Below are 23,021 nucleotides of genomic sequence, written 5' to 3'. Positions count from 1 at the left end.
TGTTTAGTTCCTCTTCACTTTCTGCCATAAGGGTGGTGTCATCTACATGCATTATTTTTATTCAATCCTCAACCAACATTATGAGTAGATATTGTCATTTCCACTTTACAGATGAGGGCACTAAAGTTCAGAGAGGTGAAGTGACTTGCCCAAAACCATACAGATGTACAAAACAGAGCCACAGCTGGAACCCAGGTCTAACTAGAAAGAGCCAGGGGCCCCAGCCACTTTGCTCTAATGATTTCAACTGCTTTCTGTTTGGGGGTAGGGAGAAAGACAACAGTTCTTTCAGGAAATCACACAAAGCTTCTGACTACTGCTTCTCTTCAAACTGAAATAGTTTCTCATATTCCCCAATGAGGAACACAGATTGGGGCCTGACTCCAAGTATCTTTCCCAGGAACCTTCCCTAAAAAAACCAAATCCATTCTCACTGGTCTGTGCCCTTAGCCAGCCATTCTCAGGACCTATGGTCTCATCTATGGCTTCTCTACTTGAAGGGGTTTGAGTTCTTTGAAGGTACTATAATCCTCATCACTCACTGGGCACCTACCACACATCAGGCGATGATATACATTATCTCATTTCATCCTAACTGTCCCAGCAGGTGGATATCAGTATACCTTATTAAGATGAGGAAACTGTTACAGAAGTACTAGGACAGGGACAAAGAACTATCAATGAGCAGAAGTGGAATTCTCTTTCTTTCTACAGAACACAGTACACGCAGCTTACTAAATGATGAGTGAATGAAGGGGCATACAAACTTACTGTGGCAACCCCTACTCCCATGAATGAGGAAGAAAGCACGGGCACAGGTCAGGGCCTGCACTCCAGCTCTAGACACTGTAGACCAACATATCTCACCTCCTCAGCCAATAAAGGCTCCAATTCTGAGAATGTGAAAGGCTCTGACCTTCCCTTACCCTCACTTCCACCCCTGCAGGACATCAAATAAATCAAATTAACTTTCCCCAACACTTTCACCAAATACAACCCCATTACAAAGATCATTCCCCTCCCCAACCCCAAGACCACTGGGGAGTATTTTATTTTACCCAATTTGGTACTGAACAAACCTTTACAGAAAATACAACCCAGGTTATTTTTCATGGTCTCTTTTATGTCAACCACCTTACATGGCATTTCACAAAGGAAGAGTAGCAGCAACAATAAACTGTTTTAAGAAACAAACAAAAGAGCCCAAGGATGTGTTCACTACCAGAAATGGAAACTCACAAGGCAACAAAAAGAGATGACTGCTCCAGATGGTGCAGTCCCAGCAAGAAGCAGGACTACACCTCACCAAGAGCGGATCGCTCCCACCCCCAAGCCAGGAGTAAACGGGAGTCAAGGCATGTTGGAGGCCAGGGACCACAGGAGGAGGAAGAGGCCCACAGGAAGACAAAACATCACCAAGTGGGCATCTGACTGGGATCCTCTCCTTTGTTTTATTGAAGCATGACCACACAGAAGGTGACAAACAGCAGAACAAGTTACCACAAAACTGAATACCTCAAAGGCGGGACATCTTTATGCCACGCCCGGCAAGGAGTCCAGCATATACCAGACATGCAAAACTAACAAAATCAGCCAAATAAACCGTAACAACAATCATAACCAGTTTATTCATCATTTAGGCTGTGAAGAAGCTAACCACCTTTCATACATTCTCACTGATACTTCACAACAACTCCCCCATGAGGTGGAAATCTATCATTATCTCCCAGTTAAGAGGTCAGAAAACTATGGGTCAGGGAAGTGAAGTAACTTGTCCGAGATCACACAGCTTATAAATAGTTAAGCAGAGATTCCAGCTAATGTCTGCTCAATTCCAAGGGTCATGCTCCTAACCACTATATGCAGCATGGCCTTCCAGCTGAGTAAGTGAGAAGCAGTGGCCAAGGCCACAGTACTGCTCAGGACAGGCTCTGATCTAGGGTCTGGAACCACCTACCACGCATCTAACACTTGGTCTGACAGCATGTGACACTGACCCAGGCTTCTTTATACCACGGGTCTCTCCTGCATCTCAGTCTTCCTGGCAACACAGTGGGAAGAAGGACGACAACCCATTTCCAGCCCTCCAGACACCGGCTGCTGCTAAGAGAGAACATGTATACATCAACATCAACCAGAAGTGACCGGTACACAAACCGCAGGTGCTGGCTTTGCTAACTTGGCACATCACATTTCAGGAAGGTACCCATGTCAGTGGCTTAAGCGGTCCAGGGTGAAAGACACAGCCCTTGCCCAGTTAGTGACAGCTAACACAGAGATGGCAAGTCAAGAGGTTACATAGTGTGTTGTTGCTGTCACATGTTAACAAGCGACAGGCATGAAACCTCCAGTCTTTTTCTGGGAAGATGACACAATGCCAAATGCCAACACTCTGAGCCACCATCTCTGCTGAATGACCAGGTGGCCCCAACAACACACTGACGGTAGGCACTGAGAGAGGATTTGACTCAGGAGGAATAAGGCAACGTGTCATGGGGTCGATATCAACATCACCATTCAGTTGACTGAAGGAAAAAAAGTAACCCATTATAGCAATGTTCCTTCTCTAATCTTCATTCTCACTCTCATCAAAATGCATCTAATGTACCATTTAAGAGAGTGATCTGTTCATACTGCAAATTCAGTCATCTCACCACCACAACTAACAACCCTCCAAAGGTCTCCCAGCTCTTCTAGTACAATCAAAATGCCTTGCCATGCTGAACAGGCCTGTCCTTGCCACCCCCTCCAACCTGACCCTGTGCCTATCTCCTCCCACTCTCTGTGCTCTGGCCATGTTTTGTTTCAGCTCCCCACAGAAGTCACGTTTCTTTCCTCCCCACCATACCCCCAGGAGGCTTTGTAAAAGTTAGGCCCTCAGCAAGAAATGCCCTTCAACCTCATGTCACTTCACTTAGTAAACATCTGTTTGTTCTTCACAACTCAAAAATCACTCCCTTAACAAAGCTTTCCCTGATACCCTCTTAAACCCAGGATCAAGTCAAATCCCTGTCAAATATTCTCATGGTACCACATTCCTTTCTTTCCACACACTTATTATAATCATATTTTCACATTTATGTATGAGGTTATAATTTGATTAATGTCTATATTCATCAACACTCTGAACAGGAACTGTATCTGACTTGGTAACAAGTATATAAAAGGGATATCCACAGTGTCTGGAATGTAACAGAGGCTATTAATCTGTCTATTGACTGAAAGAAAAATTCAGAGAGAAGGAAAATGAAGCTCTGTCCAAAACAAAATGGTTCTGCTTAGAGAAGCTATTCTCCTTTTGTGACCTTAAAACAAACTATTCTTCCCGTTCCCCCTCCCCTTTCCCAAATTTCTTCCAAAAGTTACTTTCTGTATCCTGCCTTTCTCCAAATGAGTGGTAGCCATAGTGATAAGCTGGCCTACAGTCAAAAATAGTCTAAAAAGATATCACCTTGTCTAGAGCACTCCAGGCTTCCAAAATAAAAGTCCATAGCAAAGGCCCAGGCATATAGAAATACAATAACCCTGGGACTTCTCTGGTGGTCCAGTGATTAATATTCCACGCTTCCTCTGCTGGGGGCACAGGTTCGATCCTCCCTCGGGGAACTAAGATCCGTGCCATATGATGCAGCCAAAAAAGACATACAATAACTTTTACCCAGTAGAGAGACTGAACAAGCAGCTTCTGTAAGAAACAAGCACTTCCCAAGGCAGGCAGTGCTCCCAAATGACCCACACAAACAAAAGAGGGGAAAGGAGCACAGCGGCAGGGGACTGAGGCAGGAGTAGGGATCAGTTCAGTCGCTCAGTCGTGTCCGACTCTTTGCAACCCCATGAATCACAGCACGCCAGGCCTCCCTGTCTATCACCAACTCCCGGAGTTCACTCAAACTCATGTCCACAGAGTCGGTGATGCCATCCAACCATCTCATTCTCTGTCGTCCCCTTCTCCTCCCGCCCCCAGTCCTTCCCAGCATCAGAGTCTTTACCAGTGAGTCAACTCGTCGCATGAGGTGGCCAAAGTATTGGAGTTTCAGCTTAAGCATCAGTCCTTCCAATGAACACCCAGGATTGATCTCCTTTAGAATGGACTGGTTGGATCTCCTTGCAGTCCAAGGGACTCTCAAGAGTCTTCTCCAGCACCACAGTTCAAAAGCATCAATTCTTCGGCGATCAGCTTTCTTCACAGTCCAACTCTCACATCCATACATGACCACTGGAAAAACCATAGCCTTGACTAGACGGACCTTGGTTGGCAAAGTAACGTCTCTTATTTTTAATATACTATCTAGGAGTAGGGATACTGTTCCCCAAAGTGATTTTTAAACCCCATGTTTTACTCCCTGGATAAAGCAGAGATGCGCCCAAACATTAAATATCAAAGTCTTCCTGATGAGTCAGCTCCAAAGGAGGTCTATAGGTTGTGGTTCAGAGAAGCAACACCAGGGCCTGAAGAAACTCACCTATTAATCTCCAATTGAGGCCAAAATTCCCTTTGGAAGCAGGAGGGTCTTGTCCCTGCCCTTCTACTCTTTAGGATAGGCAGGTGGGAGTGGGGTAGGGGGAGCAGAAGCATTCACTGAGCTCAACTTAGTGGCAGGCATAGTGATAGTTACTTCAGGGACAGGGCTCTTAGTGAAGAACGAATGAGACACAGATGAGCACAAAGACAGGGATAGAGGCTCAGCGAAGTTAAATAACTTCTCCAACAGCTAGTGAGTGGCAAGGTCAGGAGCAAACCAAGGTCTGCCTGAATCCAAACACTCTTTTCTCCTACCCCCGTGCTGCCTTTGTGGGTCATCTATGAGCCCAATTCTGCTCCTCACCCCTTCACCTTCCTAACCACGTGGGAATGCACCTCCAGCAAGCTCTCTGGGTGAGGAGAGGCCGTCTTCTGCAAGCACAGCCCACCACAATTAGTATGTAAACATAAAAGAGGTACACCACCACCCCTAGGTATGGAACACAGTTCACTGCAGGGAGTAGAGTTTGTCAACTGTAGCTAAGAAAATGAGGCTGGATTTTCTGAAAATCCCAAATGAACATATAGGAATAAATCCATTGCTGCTGGGTGCTAGGATGTTACCATCCTTAAACAAAACTTAAACAAAAGGATGGTGTGTGCTCCATCACACCATGAAAAAGACAGTACCTGCAGTGCAGACAACCCCAGCTGAAGCTTCCGTAGCTCCTCTAGCTATTGAGAGAGGGGGGAACAAATAAGTACCTGAATCACTTGCGTCAACAAGGCATCTCTTACAAGGTTAAGCACCAATTCACTGTGCTGTAGTTGAAGGTTAACCCTTCCCTTGCATTACAGGATCTGCCTCTTATCAAATGCTATGCCAGCTGATTATTATGATAACTATTATGCCATTACAATAACATTATTGCACTTTTTTCAAGCACTTGACATCTGTTGGCTGATAGGTTTAACTGGTACGTAAGCAATAATTATTCAGTGCTCCCTCTTTCCAAGCAAGCCTCTAGCATGACTCTTAAAGCTAAATCCAACTGCAGCAAATGCCAAACCCCAGAAGCAGTGGGAAGCATGGCTCACATGGGCTCGACCACTATATTTCCAGTGGTCACAGTGTAAGAAACAGAGGCTCTGCTAGGTCCCTAATTGTTGACACACTCCCCCATTCCTGGGAAGGTGATGGAGTTTGGGGGAAATACAAAGCAGCAAGCAATTTATTGCTGAAAATCCCTACAGGGCCAGAGGAGTCACAAACAGGCCTCAGTATTGCAGAGGGACAAGCAGTACCAAGTCACAATGCTACACACCACAGCAAGAGGAGAAGGAGAGGACAATGCACTTCTCCACTGGGGGCTCTCAAATAAATGGTTCCCAGAGAGACATTCTGCCTGCTCCCTGTACACACTTCCTGGCAACTGCTGGTAAATTGGCAACAGAAAGAGGAAGAGGGAAAAGAGAGCTATCTTCAGGCCCCTATTTTGAAGCTAAGAAGACCATCAACCTGACTACTGGGCATTCTTTATTTCTTTATGCAGGAACCACTAAGGGCCAGGATGCAGCATATACTCCAAAGTGAAGAACCAAGTTCCACTTCCTGTCAGCTGTCAAAGCCCCTAACACACAGTGTATGTGTGTGTGTATGACTATATGTCACACAATACATGACAAACAAGGTAGAGAAAGATGTGAGATTCTATGACTGCAGAATATCTGTATGCCTGAATTACATATTAGCCTTATTAAAGAAAAGGCAACCCACAGCCAGGCTGCATAAAAAACATGATATAACAAACCCTACCAGGAGACCCAGGCTGCCTCTCTTTGTTCTCTAACCTGTAATACACAGGGCTCTTTTTTTTTTTTTGAGGAGGAGAGGAGGCGGTAAGTTATCTGAATTTAAATTACCCATGAACACTATAATCTGTGTGCAGGGAGAAAAGGAACATTCAAGAGTGCCAAGCGCAAGCCTTTGGGACATGTGTGGCCGAGGCAGTAATAGCTTACCACAGGGCCTTCTCCTTCAGCCTCAGCTTGCTACTCTCATCACTTAGGAGCAAGCAAGCCAGCAGGCAAGGACCAGGCAACACAAAGGGGCACTGGCTCCTAGGTCGAGGGAGAAGACTGCCCTCTCAAAAGGAAATTAGGATGAAGCAACAAAAATATGCACAAGACCAGTCATTCACAGAAGTAACCCATCTGAGGAGGGGGTTTGGAAAGGTGTTTCTGTCTCACTCACCACTATATTCTCATGGCCAGGCAGTACTTAACCCATAGTGGGTGCTTGGCAAAGAACTATAGTCTCAATGGTAACCAGAAAGACTTATTAGATTGAAACAGACAGAAGAGTTAGAATCTAGTTGTTCCTAGTGTAACCTGTGGTAAAAGAAAGACTGATCTGCAAAGGATATGTAAGAGGGAAGCTAGAGAATGAAAGTGAATCTCTCTAAAATGCATCCCTGGTGACCTAACAGACTGACAAGTGTATTTTGGTCAGAATATAGATATAGCCCTAGAAGAACAAGGCTGGAAGGAAAGAAGAGCAGAGGGAAGGAGACAAGGAAATAAATAAGACAGTCTTTACTGAGTGCTTCCTCATACATATCTGAAAATCCAGGGGAAGCTGGGGTGGGGGGGTGGCCTCCAGGGGTTGGTTACAAATGAAGAAATAGGAGCAGAGGTTAAATAAGTCATCTAAGATGTCTCACAGCTAGTATATGCTTTGAATTTGGGTATATCGATCTATAGACAAGAGCTTTCCACCATACTTCACCTTGACTTCTTCCAAGGCTGACTTGGCTCCCAGCTCACCTTTCCTGTAGTGGAGACAATGCTCCTACTTGTCCTCACAAACTAACTTGGTAATCATGTTTCTTAGAGTTAATTAGTTAACTGGGACTGTAGCTCGATGGTCTCATGAATTTCACATGCTTAAGAATTCCACATGCTTTAAGTCCCCACTGGGATTAAACCTGGATGAACTAGCTGAGTTTCCAGACCTACAAAGCTGCCAACCAGTGAGGCCTTGACATCTCTATGACAACTCTCTTTAGCACAGCACAGGTTAGGGCTAGGTGAGGAAAAGATAACCTGAGCATGATCTCTGCATGCCCCAACAAGTTCTCTTCAGATACTGCAAAGCAGGTACCAGGAGCCTCTCCCACTCGGAGTGGTGTCATTAATGCACAGAATCCTCACTGATGGCAACCTAATTCTGACTTAAGTAAGAATAGAAAAAGTAAAACATCAAAGATTTCTGCTTAATGCTTAAGAATAGTTGAGACTTCCTTTCATGGTGCTCACTGCCTCTCTGGAGCTTCCAGAGACTTTCCACACCATGACTCCAGGGGAAACAGAGTGGAAAGGGTAAGATGATTTTCAATATTGTATTCTGAAAAGCCCAGTGATGATGATCAGCCAGTATTTCTAAAGGAAGTGAATACCCTGGACAAACTCAGGGGAAACCAAGAAGTACTAGAACACACTGTCTCTCAGGGTTGTCTGCTTATTTTGCCTCCTGTATGAGGGCTTTCATCAGCTAAAAAATTTTTTTTCAGTGCCTAGGGAAGCTGACAATTTACCCAGGTGCATAACAGCTGCTGGGAAGACCTGTGGAAAGGGGCCACCCAGCAAAGGCGGGCTGTGTACAGTGAGGAGGGTCTCCCAGGAGAGCCCTACATGCCAAACCGTATGTTGTCAGGATATTAATCCAAACCCATCTTGCACACTTTACAATGTTTATTTTCTCTGGGATGTGGAGAATTAAATTATATCCAAGGACTACATGGGTCCTTACAATTCTATTCCACATTTACTTCTTTGCTAAAAAGATTTGTAACCTGGAAACACAGCCCTCTGCCTAATAGCAGCAATAATATTCAGCAAAGAATAGGAAACCAGACTGTCAATTCAAGCTCCCCTAAAAAGTATTGCCTGTATGGAGCCTTAATACCCTACGTAGAAAATGGAGAAACCTACTTCTGACCCCTTTTTTCCCAGAAAAGACAGGTCTATGTAACTGAGAGTCCTAGAAAGAGGGAAAGACTAGAAAGAGGAAAGAGAAAACACCACAGTTCCACCCCTGCCCTAACTGAAACATCTCTGGAAACCGCTAAGGGAATTCCAAAGAGAAGACAACTTCATTGCCATAAGAACTTAGAGCGAGGTGCACGAATGTGAAGTATGGCTACCCAGATCAGTCACAGCTCTATCCTGACCAGCTGTAAGGCCCCAAGTAAGTCACTTCGATTCTCCAAACCTCAATTTTTCACCTCTAGAAAGCAGGAATGTTTTAAGGATCAGATAAAATAACATTATCTGAAAGCCCTTTAAAAATAGTAAAATGTTGAACATACTTTAAGCCTGACTGTCATTCTAAAGATCCCTAAGTGAAAAACCCTAAAAGACTTCTGGAGAACAGAAAGGTGAGGCTGCCACCTCTGAGAGACAATCTATAGTGACTGGGTCAAGGTATTCACAGAGAAACACATGCTTCAGGAAGAATGTGACAACAGAGAATCTGAAAGGGAGCTCACACTTGGGTTTGCTCAGGTACATTAAAAAATAACAATATATGTGCACAGTTCAACTCAGAGAAAGCACACAAAAGTACACAGTGAAAAGTCAGCCTCCCTCTTCTCCCATTCTCCAGCCATGCAGGGGCTCTCACCAAAGACAACCACTCTTTTCAGTCTCCTATGTATTCTTCCAGATATTCCATCACCTACTTTCTGCCACAGATGGGGAGACTACTGGTGGCAACACTTTCAGACCCAGAAGTAATACCAAGCAGTAAGCACTGCCAGGTGCCCTTAGAGACTATGCAAAGAACAGGACAGCCAGGGGATACGATATGGCCCTGCAAGAGGTTCCACAGAGGTACAGATTTCCTTCCGGCTATTATACTGCTTTGCCCCTCGGCTGACATTTAGGCATTGATTTTGTTCAGTATATTTCACTTTGGGTTGTACTTGCTTATCCAGAATCCGTTCTCAGGGAAGCCTTTAACAGGAATGGTCTCTGTACCAGCCTGACCACCAGGCCCTTAGAAGTTGACAGAGGCAAGAACCATCATCAAACCTGTCTCAGCTAAGGCTGGACAAAAAGAGCAAAAATCACAAAAGTCCCTAGGACACCAACTTTCTGGGGAATATGAGAGGATGAAGCCCAGACCATACATGGTCTCTATAGCACTCAGCCCAAGAGAGTAAGTCACTATCCATAGAAAATTATAGGATAGTCTCAATCAAAGCTAGGCTTTCACCAAAACTCCCTAAAAAGATCCCTCAGTTTATGCCCTCCCCTCCCATTCTTCTTCCATAAAGAAAATTTGTGGCTGGGAAATTTCAGCCTCAACCCAAAGGCCACAAAAGGAGAGGAATAGGTCAAATCTGGACCACACATACACTTTGGTAGTCCTTGCAGATATCACATTAGAATCTGAATTTCTAGCTTCTCTTGTAATATGAGATGAGGAGGCTACTAAAGTCATACTCACCTGTGGCAAAAATGGACTGAGAAGTAGCTGTTCCCCACAGAGTACATAAGCACTCCAATTTGACAGCCCAACATTTCTTATTGCCTCACACTGTTTCCAACCTGGCCCTGGGAACATCTCTGAGTTGGAGACCCCTGGCCAGTGAGTGACAGAAGGCTGATCAAATGGTAGAAACAGCGACTGACCAAATCACTGGACTCTTGGATTCAAAAGTGTGTATTAAACACCCTCTGTATGCCAGGATTGTGCTGGGGGCTGGGTACACAAAGAAAAATGAGGGATGCAATTTGTGCCCTCCAAGAATTTCTAATCAAAGTGGGAAGACTGACTCTAAAGAATCAAACTGTTTCAGACACAAAGGGCTCTGGAAGTTGAGTGTGCCAGACTCACTGTGATTAGGGATCAAGGGATGTTTCTGGGAAGAACTGGGATTTGAACAGAACTGCTTATCATTTCTAAGGCATTCATGTATTCACTCATACAATAAGCATTTACAGTGTCCATGTTACACAGCATTATACTGGAGACAAAATAAAGTATGCCCATGTCCTTGGGAAGCTCATACAATAAGAGACAAAACAATAAACCAGGATAAAGTATGCTGAACTTTATAATCAAAGTGTTGCTATGGAGATACAGATGAGGAGGTATTAGGCAAGGCCCAGTGAAGAAGGTGGATCTGCAGAATAAAGAGGGAAACTAAGGAGAGTACTCTAGACAAAAGAACTGGCTGAGACAAACATGCAGAATGCTTAGAGGACCACATGGATCAGTGTATCAGGAGCAAACAGTACTCATATGTAATGACAGAGGGTATAATTGAAGTGGTGGGACAGGGATACACTGTGATGGGTATGAACACCAGGACAACTGATACAAAGGGAATTTACTTAGCAGCCAGTAGATGCCACTGAAATCTTCTAAACATGAGTGTTCTCCAATCAGAAATGTATTTAGGAAGATCCTAACATCAGTAGTACACAATGTCCTGGAGGGAGCCAAAGGAGACTCCTATAAAAACCCAGGTGCATAGGGGAAAATAGATACACATCTATGTATCATTGAATACCTCCGCTGTTCACCTGAAACTATTACAACATTGTTAATCAGCTATACCTGAATACAAAATAAAAAGTTTTTAAAAAACACTCAGGTGCAGTTCCAGGAAACAGAGGAAGCAGTGAAACAGGATGAGAAAGACACAGCAGAAGCCTGCCCCAATTTTAAGACAACGGCATCTCTGAAAACATTTTGTGTGTGTGATTATTTTTTTATCTGCTTTAATTGGAGGATAATTACTTGATAATATTGTGATAGTTTTTGCCATACAGCAATTCATGAAAACACTCCTTGATTTCTGTTTTTCTACCTATGCAGACTGGCCTTGCCCCTAAATAATGAGGTTTAACCCTATTTGTTTCATTCAGAAGTAAGGCACAGGCAATAGTTATGATGTCAAAATTTTTTAAAACTCAGTCTGAAATCAATAAAATGGGGGCGGGGCTGGTTAGTAGCTTCAGGGGCTCTTCCCCCACTTCCACTCCCACTGCTACAGTGAACCAGCTGCAAATCTCAAAGCAAAAGAGAGCCAACTTGAGCACAAAATCCGGGTCAGTGTAATTGACTATGCCTCTCTGACCTCGCACAAGGCCAGAAATGGGCATACAAATCAGAAAAGAGCCGTGACAGAAGTCAAAGTTCCCTTCATGAGCTAATTGCTTCATGTCTGGCTGAAAAGGAGAAGGCCAGAGACAAGGAGAACACGTTGTCTCAGAGGGCTGTAGGCAGGCTCTGGACCAGCCAGCTCTGCTTCATTAAAATCCACCATGTCAGATGCCCCTTGACTGGGGTAGCCAGTAGAAAAAGCCTCAAAAAGGTGAGAACTAAGCCAAATAAGGATGGAGGTGGCAAAGAAGCTGCAAAATCCTTTGCTGTTCTCAACTTTTAGTTATTTAGCATGAGCATGATCAATGTGACTGACAGGAACAATAAACCAGCCAACAAAGAAAATGATGTGATGGTTAAGATCACACTTGAACAGTCAGCATAATTCATCCTCTAACCGGGTCAGGAACTGGAAACTGTTGTTGCTGTCATTATTGATAATAATATACAGAGCACTTACACTGTGCCAGTGAATGTACTTTCTACAATTCTCAATTCTCAAGACAGCTACAAAAAGTAGCTATTACTATTCCCATTCTATAGATCATGAAATCAAGGCTTAGAGAAGGCAAGCATCTTGTTAACAATCCGAAATCCAGCAACGGAAGATTAAGAAACCAAATGAGCTGATCCATGAGTGGGGCTTTTTTTCAATTGTAGTTCCCCAGTAGCATATTGGACACTTTCTGACCTGGTTGGGGGGAGGTCATCTTCTGGTGTCATATATCTTTGCTTTTTCATACTGTTTATGGGGTTCTCTCAGCAAGAATACTGGATTGGTTTGCCATTCCCACCTCCAGAAGATTACGTTTTGTAAGAACTCTCCACTATGACCCGTCCATCTTGGGTGGCCCTGCACAGCACGTCATACAGTTTCATTGAGTTATGCAAGTCCCTTCACCATGACAACACTGTGATCTATGAAGGGTTGACTGAGGAGGCTTTACAAATAGCTGACGAAAGAAGAGAAGTGAAAAGCAAGGGAGAAAGGGAAAGATAAACCCAACTGAATGCAGAGTTCCAGAGAATAGCAAGGAGAGATAAGAAGGCCTTCTTAAACGAACAATGCAAAGAAGCAGAGGAAAACAATAGAATGGGAAAGACTAGAGATCTCTTCAAGAAAACTAGAGATATCAAGGGAACATTTCATGCAAGGACAGGCATAATAAAAGACAGAAACAGTAAGGACCTAACAGAAGCAGAAGAGATTAAGAAGACATGGCAAGAATATACAGAAAAACTACATAAAAAAGGTCTTAATGACCTGGATAACCACAATAGTATGGTCACTCACCTAGAGCCAGACATTCTGGAGTGTAAAGTGGGCCTTATAAAGCATTACTACAAACAAAGATAGTGGAGGTGACGGAATTCCAGCTGAGATACTTCAAATCCTAAAAGATGATGCAGTTAAAGTGCTGCACTCAATCTGTCAGCAAATTCAGAAAACTCAGCGCTGACCACAGGACTGGAAAAGGTCAGTTTTCATTCCAATTCCAAAGAAAGGCAATGCCAAAGACGGTTCAAATTACTGTATAATTGTGCCCATTTCACATGCTAGCAAGGTAATGTTGAAAATCCTTCAAGCCAGGCTTCAGCAGTACATGAACCAAGAACCTCCAGATGTACAAGCTGGATTTAGAAAAGGCAGAGGAACCAGAGATCAAATGGGCAGCATCCGCTGGATCATAGAAAAAGCAAAGAGAACTGCAGAAAAATATCTACTTCTGCTTCACTGACTACACTAAAGCCATTTACTGTGTGGATCCCAAAAAAACTGGAAAATTCTTAAAGAGGTGGGACTATCAAACTGAGAAACCTGTATGCAGGTCAAAAAGCAAAAGTTAGAACCTTACATGGAACTACTGATTGGTTCAAAACTGAGAAAGGAATATGACAAGGCTGTATACTGTCACTCTGTTTATTTAACTTATATGCAGAGTTCTGTCTGTTCCGTCACTCAGTCGTGTCCGACTCTTTGCGACCCCATGGACTGTAGCCTACCAGGCTTCTCCGTCCATGGGATTCTCCAGGCAAGAATACTGGAGTGGGTTACCGTTTTATATTCAGAGTACGTGATGTGAAATGCCAGGCTGGATGAATCACAAGCTGGAATCAAGATTGCCAGGAGAAATATCAACAACCCAGATATGCAAATGATACCACTCTAATGGCAGAAAGTGAAGAGGAATTAAAGAGCCTCTTGATGAGGGTCGAAGAGGAGAGTGAAAAAGCTGGCTTAAAACTCAGTATTCAAAACACTGAGATCATGGCATCTAATTCCATTAATTCATGGCCAATAGAAGGGGAAAATGTGGAAGCAGTGACATATTATTTTCTTGGGTTCCAAAATCACTGCTTACCAAGAAATGCAAGCAGATAACTGCAGCCAAGAAATTAAGACACTTGCTCCTTGGAAGAAAAGCTATAACAAACCCAGACAGCATATTAAAAAGCAGGGACATCACTTTGCCAACAAAAGTCTGTCTAGTCAAAGCTATGGTTTTTCCAGTTGTCATGTACAGATGTGACAACTGGGACATAAAGAAGGCTGAGTGCTTAAGGATTAATGCTTTTGAATTATGGTACTGGAGTAGACTCCTGAGAGTCCATTGGACAGCAAGATCAAACTAGTCAATCCTATAGGAAATCAACCCTGAATATTCATTGGAAGGACTTTGGCCACCTGATGCAAAGAGTTGACTCACTGGAAAAGACCCTGATGCTGGGAAAGACTGAAGGCAAAAGGAGAAGAGGGCATCGGAAGATGAGATAGAGAGCATCACTGATTCAATGGACATGAAATTGAGCAAACTCTGGGAGATAGTGAAGGACAGGGAAGCCTGGCATGCAGAAATCCATGGAGTCGCAAAGAGTCAGACACTACTTAGTGACTAAACAAGCAACAACAATAGTTAATTTACAATGCTGTGTTAGTTTCAGGTATACAGCAGTGATTCAGATAAAGAATATATACATATATAAATAATATATATTTATATTATATATACATATAAATATATAACATATAAAGTATATTCATTATATATATTCTTTATAGTATAGAGTATAAAGCAAGAATATATAGTATATATACGTACTTTATAGTTTATATATATAATATATATAATTTATATATATTAGAGTATATGTAAAGAATATATATATACTATATAAAGTGGGAGACCTGGGTTTGATCCCTGTATTGGGAAGATCCCCTGGAGGAGGGCATGGCAACACTCTCCAGTATTCTTGCCTGGAGAATCCCCATGGACAGAGGAGCCTGGCCGGCTACAGTCCATGGGATCACTAAGAGTCCGGCATGACTGAGAGACGAAGCACAAAGAACGTATATTGTATATATATATGCATGGCATGCAACATCTTAGTTCCCCAACCAGGGAAAGAACCCAAGCCCCGCTGCCGTGAAAGCACAGTCTTAACCAATGGACAGCCAGGAAAGTCCCTCCATTATATCAATAGGTTATTACAAGATATTGAATATAGATCCCTGTGCTAACAGTAGGTCCTTGTCATTCATCTATTTTATATACAGCAGTGCATACCTGTTAATTCCAAACTAATTTATCCCTCACCCCTTTCCCCTTTGGCAAACATAAATTTATTTTCTATTTCAGTGTTTTCATTTTGTAAATAAATTCATTTGTTTCACTTCTTTTAGATTCCACATATAGGTGATATTACATGGTATCTGTCTTTATCTGATTTCCTTTATCTATTATGATAATCTCTAGATGCATCCATGTTGCTGCAAATGCCATTATTTCTTTTTTATGGCTGAGCAGTATTCCATTAAATATATATACCACTTCTACTTTATCCATTCATCTATTATGGGGACACTTAAGTTGCTTCCATGTCTTGGCTATTGTAAATAATGCTGCTATGATCACTGGACGCCTGAGTGGTTTAAACCACTGTGACATACCATCCATTCCTTCACTTTTTCTTTTAGAAATGTTTTAAAGGTTTGCTAGGGTCACAAAATAAGGTCCACTGCTTCACTGGCTCCATTCTTTATAGAACACACAGCAGTCTGGCCTGGGCACTACTTCACTGTTTCTAAAACAAGTGGAAACTTCAAATCTATTTCCTTTGAGGTAAGAGCAAAAGGAAACACAAATAAGAGAAAAATCGGCATGACACCCAAAACCTCACCTGTGAGAGTTGTAAAATAATGAACAAGGCAGTCAATGGAGGCAGGGCCTTCTCCTTCCATAGGGATTTTTAACTGCAATTACATCTTACATCTTTACAAGGCTCTAAATAATTCCAACAACTTCTATGGCCATCTTCTGCAAGCCCTCTGGCTTGAGTCTCAGCTCTGTCACTAATATGCTGCTGCTGCTGCTAAGTCACTTCAGTCGTGTCCGACTCTGTGTGGCCCTAAAAAAGGTATATGGCCCATTTCACGTGCCTGAAGCTCATTTCATCAGTAAAACAGGAACCCATCAAAAGTAAAACTGAAGCACTGGGTGGTGACAGAACTAGAAGGGTACCTTCTGAGTCTTTACTCACCCAAGGAACCACAAAGAGCCATCCCTCAAATCTGAACCAGACTCAGTCCTGATGTTTGCAATGAAATTGAAATAAAGACCTCCTAGGATGATCTCTTCCAGCACAAAAATGATGTGAATTTAGACTGACTACAATTGAAATCAAATCCCATGAGTATGACATGCAGAGGGTCACAAAATCAATATTAAACTCCTTACTAAGGAGTTGGCCTCTTATGCTTCCAATGTCTACTACTCCCTGGGTTCAAAGCATGATCAATCAATGTTTTTACTGACTGTCCTACTTTATGTTTCTTCCTCTGAACTGAAGCCTGCTAGTTTTCCACAGTTTGGTGAGATGGAGGCTACCTCCTTTGGAGCCTCACAGAAATAAGAGGCATAAGCATGAAACTATTCCCAAATGTAAAGAAATGTCCATTTAAAAGTCCACTGGCATCAGCCTTCCTCACCAGACCTTTGGGATGCATTTCTCATCTTCCAGTTTCTAAAATTCCTCTCTCTCACAAGACAGAAAGGGCAGACAACTTGTAGAAGGGAAGTGGCATGACATGATCAATTCATTGACTGCTGTATGTTCTTCTACCTGTGATGACAGTAAATGGTAATTAAAAGGCATAATCAAGAATGCTTTCAGTCAAGACATAGCCAGCAAGCAGTCCTCAGAAACATACCCCTTCCCATTTCTCCGTGAATTTGACATGTGACATGGGCTGAACAGACACTACTCAATTTTCAGTCCAAAAACATCTGCGCTCAGCTGTGATAAATAAAGGCCAAGGAGGCACTAGAGAAACAAATGGAAAATGCAGTACCTGAAAACTCTTAAGATTTGGAAGAAAATAAAAACAGTAAAGAATAAACTCAATTCCAGCCTATTTGGAGAAGTCCAGATAAAAATATCCCTCCTACCTCCACTCATATTCCATTTCTTCTCCAATTCCCTTAACATCATTAGGCTTTGAAGCAGACAATACAGAATAACTTCAGAAAGGGACAAACAACTTCTGCTCTGAATTATTAAGAATAGCAATAAGCAAAAACTAAACTTGCTGCTACATCGCTTCAGTCGTCCGACTCTGTGCGACCCAATAGATGGCAGCCCACCAGGCTCCCCCGTCCCTGGGATTCTCCAGGCAAGAACAGTGGAGTGGGTTGCCATTTCCTTCTCCAATGCATCAAAGTGAAGTTGCTCAGTCGTGTCCGATCCTTAGCGACCCCATGGACTGCAGCCTACCAGGCTCCTCCATCCATGGGATTTTCCAGGCAAAAGTACTGGAGTGGGTTGCTACTGCCTTCTCCATTAATTGGCTATATCCCAATAAAAAATAAAAAGTTAAAAAAATGAACCTTGATGACTATATCAGTAAGACAATATAGGATAAGACCATGCATTCTCAATGAGGGCAAAATCACCCCCAAGGAGTGAAAATTGATTCCTGAGGAAGAAAAAAAATCTTATATATTACAACAGTTTGTGGCCCTTTGGGCCACAGTACATAAACAGATACACAGTATATTTGTTGTATTAAAATTCCATTGATTGGAGGCAGAGGGGCAATCAGGGGAAAAAAATGTCTCAAAAGGTGCTAATGAACAAAAAGTTGAGAGACATCGAATTAGATGTCCAAAGGGACAACACAATTTCCAAAAGAACCTGATCATATCGGCACCATAATCTTCCACTTCCAGCCTCCAGAACTGCAGGAAATAAGTGTTTGTTATTTAAACCACCCAATCTACGGTGTTCTACTACAGCAGCCCATAATGGACTAAGTTACTTCTCAAGGCCTCAAATTGTTGCTAGGACCCTATTAGGAGAATGAGGGCAGACACGACCAGCCAACACAACTACACTCTTTTCTATCAGTCTGGGCTAAATATAGTTCAGTTGCTCCTCGATTCTGTCTCCAAGGTAGAAAACTGCACAGGTGAAGATGCCAGGTGTAAACTCTTCACAAATCAGGAAAATTCTGGCAGGTTCTTCACACGTGTCCTGAGTAGCTTCCTTCTTTTATGAGGTTTTTATTCCAAAGACAAACTTAATTATTGTTGAAGCTGGTCATCAGGGGTCACCCACCACCTCACCTGAATGACAACCAGCTATCCTCCTTCCCTGCTTGGCAGTAAAACCCTTGGTGGAGGATATTCCTTCCTTACACCACATATAATTAAAGTAAGAAGCTCTATATTGCAGAAGACTAAGACTTGCAGCTTAAAGCCGACTCAGAGAAGGATAAAGCAATCATCCTCGCTCAGAAAGAGAAAAGATTAGCTCACAAGGACAGGTCTCCAAACTGACTCCAAATCCAGGAGTTAGAGATGACTGTGCTACAGAGCGTGATCCAAACACCAGCTGAGGCCCCACAGAAAAATCCCAAGGAATCCACAACCAAGAGGCTGGCATTGTAAGAATGTTCAGATTAGCTCTCATGAAAAGAGGCTTACTCCAAGAGACTGGCAGACAGCCTCCACAGCACAGTGTCACTCAGGAAAGGATAGAAAATGAATGAAAAAGACAGGAGACAGGATGAGAAGGTCAGAGCATGAATCTACAAACATAATGAAATGACAATTAGAAGACAACCTCCTATTTGGAAGAAGGAACAACTTGCCTTTACAAACTCTCTTGTCTTTTTTAATATTTTCATTAATAGCAAATCTTTATTGCGGGAGCAGACAGTTACTGCATTCTTGTGTCCCAAAAGCTTCATATGTACTACCTCATTTAGCCACTCTTCAAAGTATCATTCCCATTTTTATCCACTAGAAAACCAAGCCTTAGAAGTGAAATAACTTGTTAGAGGTCATATTGCTAATAAGTGATAGACTCAGAATCAAAACTCATGTTCAGGGAATTCCCTAACAGTCCAGTGGGGAGGACTCCATGCTTTCACAGCCGAGGGCCCAGGTTCAATCTCTATTGGGGAACTAAGATCCCACAAGCCATGCAACATGCTCACTCCCATACAAAAAGAAAAAAACCTCACATTTCTACTAGGTCCACTTCAAATGAACTGTTAATTCATCTGAGGTCACGTGACAGGTTGCCTAACCATGCCATCTGTAGTTTAAAAAAAGGAAAAAGAACAACAGCAACTGTATGGTGTCGTGTATTAATGAAACTGATCTCTCACATGGTTCAAAAACATCTCTGACAATTTCAAGATGGATTTACAAAACTATTTTGTACAAAGGCCATATCAAAAAAAAATTTTTTTTAATGGGACTTCCCTGGAGGTCCAGTGATTAAGACTCTACACTTCTGATGCAGGTTTGATTCCTGGTTGGGAAACTAAGATCCCACAAGCTGAGTATGGAGGCAAAAAAGAAAAAAAACAAAAGGCCATGATCAGGATGCCACCCTCAACCCCCACCACTTACACATGCCATTCTAAAAGAGAACAATACTCACTGAGAATTAAGTTCTGGCATGCTTATCTTAAAACCATTTTGTTACTTTGCAGTTTTTTAATTATTCTTTTCTCCTGTTAACGAAACACACCAGGGCTCAAAATTGGCCTCTGCAGAAAAGTAACAGCAGCATTCAAAGACATCAGGCAAGAGGAAGAGAGCAGGAATCAGAGGACAAAGCTCATTCCTGGGCTACCACATCTCTGCTAACATACTACCCATTCTCACCATCTGTAAAATGGGGGCAGTAAATCTTGTCTATTGTCAATTTCATCCGAACAGCACCTGTATTAATCTGCAGATTAAATCCACTAAACACCCAAAAGAACAGTAAAAATAAGTCTGATTTGGCAACACCTTAAAAATCCAAGGGCCGGGCTTCCCTAGTGGCTCAGTGGTAAAGAATCCACTGGCGAATGCAGGAGATATGAGTTCCATCCCTGGTCCAGGAAGATCCTACCTGCTGCAGGGCAACTAAGACCAAGTGCACCGTAACTACTGAGGCTCTGTTCTAGACCCACGTGCCCCAACTACTGAAGTCCAAGGCCCTAGAGTCCCTGCTCCACAACAAGAAAAGCCACAGCAATGAGAAGCCGGCACACCACAACTAGAAAGCAGCCCCCACTCTCCATAACTAAAGAAAAAGCCCATGCAGCAATGAAAACCAAGCACAGTCAAAAATAAGTTAAAAAATATTTAATTCCATTTAGAAAAAAGCACAAGGACCAAGTTCTTAACTGAAGCCACAGACCAAGTCCTGATTCATTCCACACAAATATCAATTCTGATATCCTCCTGTCCTAGCTCCCATCAAAATCCTATCCAATCTCCAAATCTGGCTATAATTTTATCGGAAAAGAAACTTGGGTGGGTTGAGAGCTAAAAAGACACACAGATACAAAACACATCTTTCACACTGTCTAAACACACACTGTGTTTATAAATATCAATTTATTCTCTTGGCAAACATGAAGGATTCATTCTTTTCCTGCTTACCTACCCTAGGTTTAATCTAACTTCCTAAATCCCCAAAAAAAGTCTGTTGTTTTGCTTTATTTAGTTCAGAAAGCGAGCTGGACTTGAATTTGAGGCCAAGTATTTAAAAATATTTATTTAAAAAACTAATCTTATATATGAATCATATATTTTAAGTTATTTTAAGGTATCAAACAGCCCTCTAGCTCCTCTAGTGCAAAGGAACCCCAACACACACTAACCTCGCAGGTGCTGGGCATTTCCTGATTACCTTGTTTTTCCCATATGTGGCTCACAGTTCAAATGATTTTCTATTGCTTTCTGTAGCAGAGAATTTCAAAGCGAGGATTTCGGGACCACCTGAATCAGAACCACCTAGGGAGAACTGCAGGTACCCATGCCTCACTTTATCCAAAATGCCTGAAAATAATGCCCAGAGATAAACACAACACTCTGGGTGATTTGAAACACACCAGGGATAGGCACAAACTTCTGGTAATTTGAAACACACCAAAGTCTCTAACTCCGACTTTACAGGCAAGTATTTCATCTGCCGAGGGCAAAGGGAAAACACAAGATCTAAGTGGAAACATAACGAGGGTAGCGTTCAATTCCATATGGTGAAGAGACACCAGAATGTCAACCCTGAAACATCTGGACATATGAAGAAACTGAGACCTGGAGAAGAGAATAGGGGAGGAAACTTAAAACAAATGAGAAGCCAAAAGCCTGTCTCGGACCCCCACTGCCTCATCTCCTGGCATTCAAGCAGGTATCCTGGAGACATTTTCAGTGGGAAAGATAGGGAAGGCAGCCTTGGGCTGAGAGGCCAAGTCTGCAGAAACTAGTGAGGCGTCCAGAGCCCACTTACACGTCCCGCTTCAGAGACACTGGTGGGAGGTGTAGGGACCCCAAACAGTGCTGGGAAGGCGCCAGGGCCGCTGGCGGGTAGAGACCCGGGCAGCGCCCTGAGCCTCCAGCCCAGGCCCAGAGCCGGGTGGCCTTACTTCCCCTACCTTCGGCTTCCCTCCCGGCAGCCCAGGGGCTGACACAATCCCCACAATTCCAGGCGGCGGCTGCAGCAACCAGCTCCCCGTACGCAGACGCGACAGCCACCGTCAGAACCCGTGAGCGCGCGGCTATTATGTCACTTGCCTCCTCACCCAATTGTCGCCTTCCAGAACAGCCTACCGGCGCCTCACTGCCTTTCCCGCACTCAGAGTTGTTAGCCCCGCCCCCTCGCTTCTGTTAAGTCCCGCCCCCTAGCGTCTACCTGAGCGAACCTCCTGCAGCTTGTTTAGCCCAGTATCCTTCCGCCGGTGTGAGATACTTGCGGGTCCAGTTTGCTTCTGGGTCAGAGAGAAGTAGAACTTTGAAGTTTCGTCTCTGATTTCTCAACAGCTTCTTCAGAAAGAAACTAGTTCAGTGGTTAAGACTCAGTGCTTCCACTATAGGGGCATGGATTCAATGCCTGGTCGAGGAGACTGCAAGCCTCGCGGCCTAAACGAAAGAAACCAGAGGGATAGGGAGTGAAAAAAAATCAAACTGGTGTGATTCAGCTGGGATAAGGCAGTAAATGGGCTTCCCTGGTGGCTCAAAGGGTAAAGAGTCTGCCTGCAATGTGGGAGACCCGGGTTTGATCCCTGGATTGGGAAGATCCCCTGGTGAAGGAAATGGCAACCCACTCCAGTATTCTTGCCTGGAGAATCCCCATGGACAGAGGAGCCTTTTAGGTCCATAGGGTCCCAAAGAGTTGGACATGACTGAGCGACTTCACTGTCTTTTCAGTCTCAAATTGTAGACAGTCATTTTAGAATATTGATACAGAATAGGGCACCTGCAAGTCACCTACTTTATATGCTTACATATTGTGTAAATTGACAACGACCAATTATTTTACAAATAAAATTTACCTGAAGCTCTAATTCAGCTCTACCACCGAATGTCTTATTTATATATGCCAAGTGTCGCATATACATTATATTTACTTCTCATAACTTTTTAAGATCAAAATTGTCACACACACACCCCTTTTCATAGATGGGGAAGCTATGGCTCAAAGTCATACAGTCACAAAGTGCTAGAACTGGGAATTTAAGTTTGATTTGGTTGCCTGCAAAAGCCCTGTTCTCTTTCCATAGTACCTTCTTGCCTGGAAGGGCTTTGTGTTAGTCGCTTAGTCCTATCTGACTGTTTGAGACCCCATGGACTGTAGCCGCCCAAGCTTCTCTGTCCATGAAATTCTCCAGACAAGAATACTGGACTAGGTAGTCATTCCCTTCTCCAGGTGATCTAGGCTTCAGTGAGTACTGCCATTTTATTAGAAAGACCTATGATAAGGCACTTCACTGGGACTGGGTGGGAAAGGACAGGGAACTGCTCGATTTTCCCATGGAACACTCAGGAGATCAGTGAGAGTAGCTGGACCCAGGAATAATTCTAGTTTGTGTCACTGCCT

The 23,021-nt window shown here is 43.2% G+C and overlaps 1 protein-coding gene across 4 annotated transcripts in view; it reads right to left on the bottom strand.

The window, feature by feature from the left end:
- The window catches only part of SIL1 (SIL1 nucleotide exchange factor), a 253,900-nt gene extending 232,152 nt beyond the window's left edge, over window positions 1-21,748 (bottom strand). The window contains exon 1 of one of the 4 annotated variants that reach the window (XM_055431255.2): window positions 21,719-21,748. Coding sequence is in view for 1 of the 4 variants with exons in the window: in XM_055431251.2 (XP_055287226.2) it covers window positions 16,632-16,651 (20 nt within the window). In the remaining 3 variants the exon portion in view is untranslated. Of the gene's footprint in view, window positions 1-16,631; window positions 16,761-21,434; window positions 21,560-21,579; window positions 21,688-21,718 lie in introns of those variants that run through there. The other 3 variants (XM_055431252.2, XM_055431253.2, XM_055431251.2) reach the window with 3 other exon arrangements.
- Between the last annotated feature and the right edge of the window lie 1,273 nt (window positions 21,749-23,021).

Source organism: Moschus berezovskii, chromosome 8 (genome assembly GCF_049115385.1).
Source record: "Moschus berezovskii isolate FMDL1 chromosome 8, NW_MosBer_1.0, whole genome shotgun sequence".
In the NCBI taxonomy this organism is placed as follows: Eukaryota; Metazoa; Chordata; class Mammalia; order Artiodactyla; family Moschidae; genus Moschus; species Moschus berezovskii.
The sequence above is the reverse complement of the archived record's forward strand: the minus strand, read 5'-3'. Positions and strand labels throughout refer to the sequence as shown.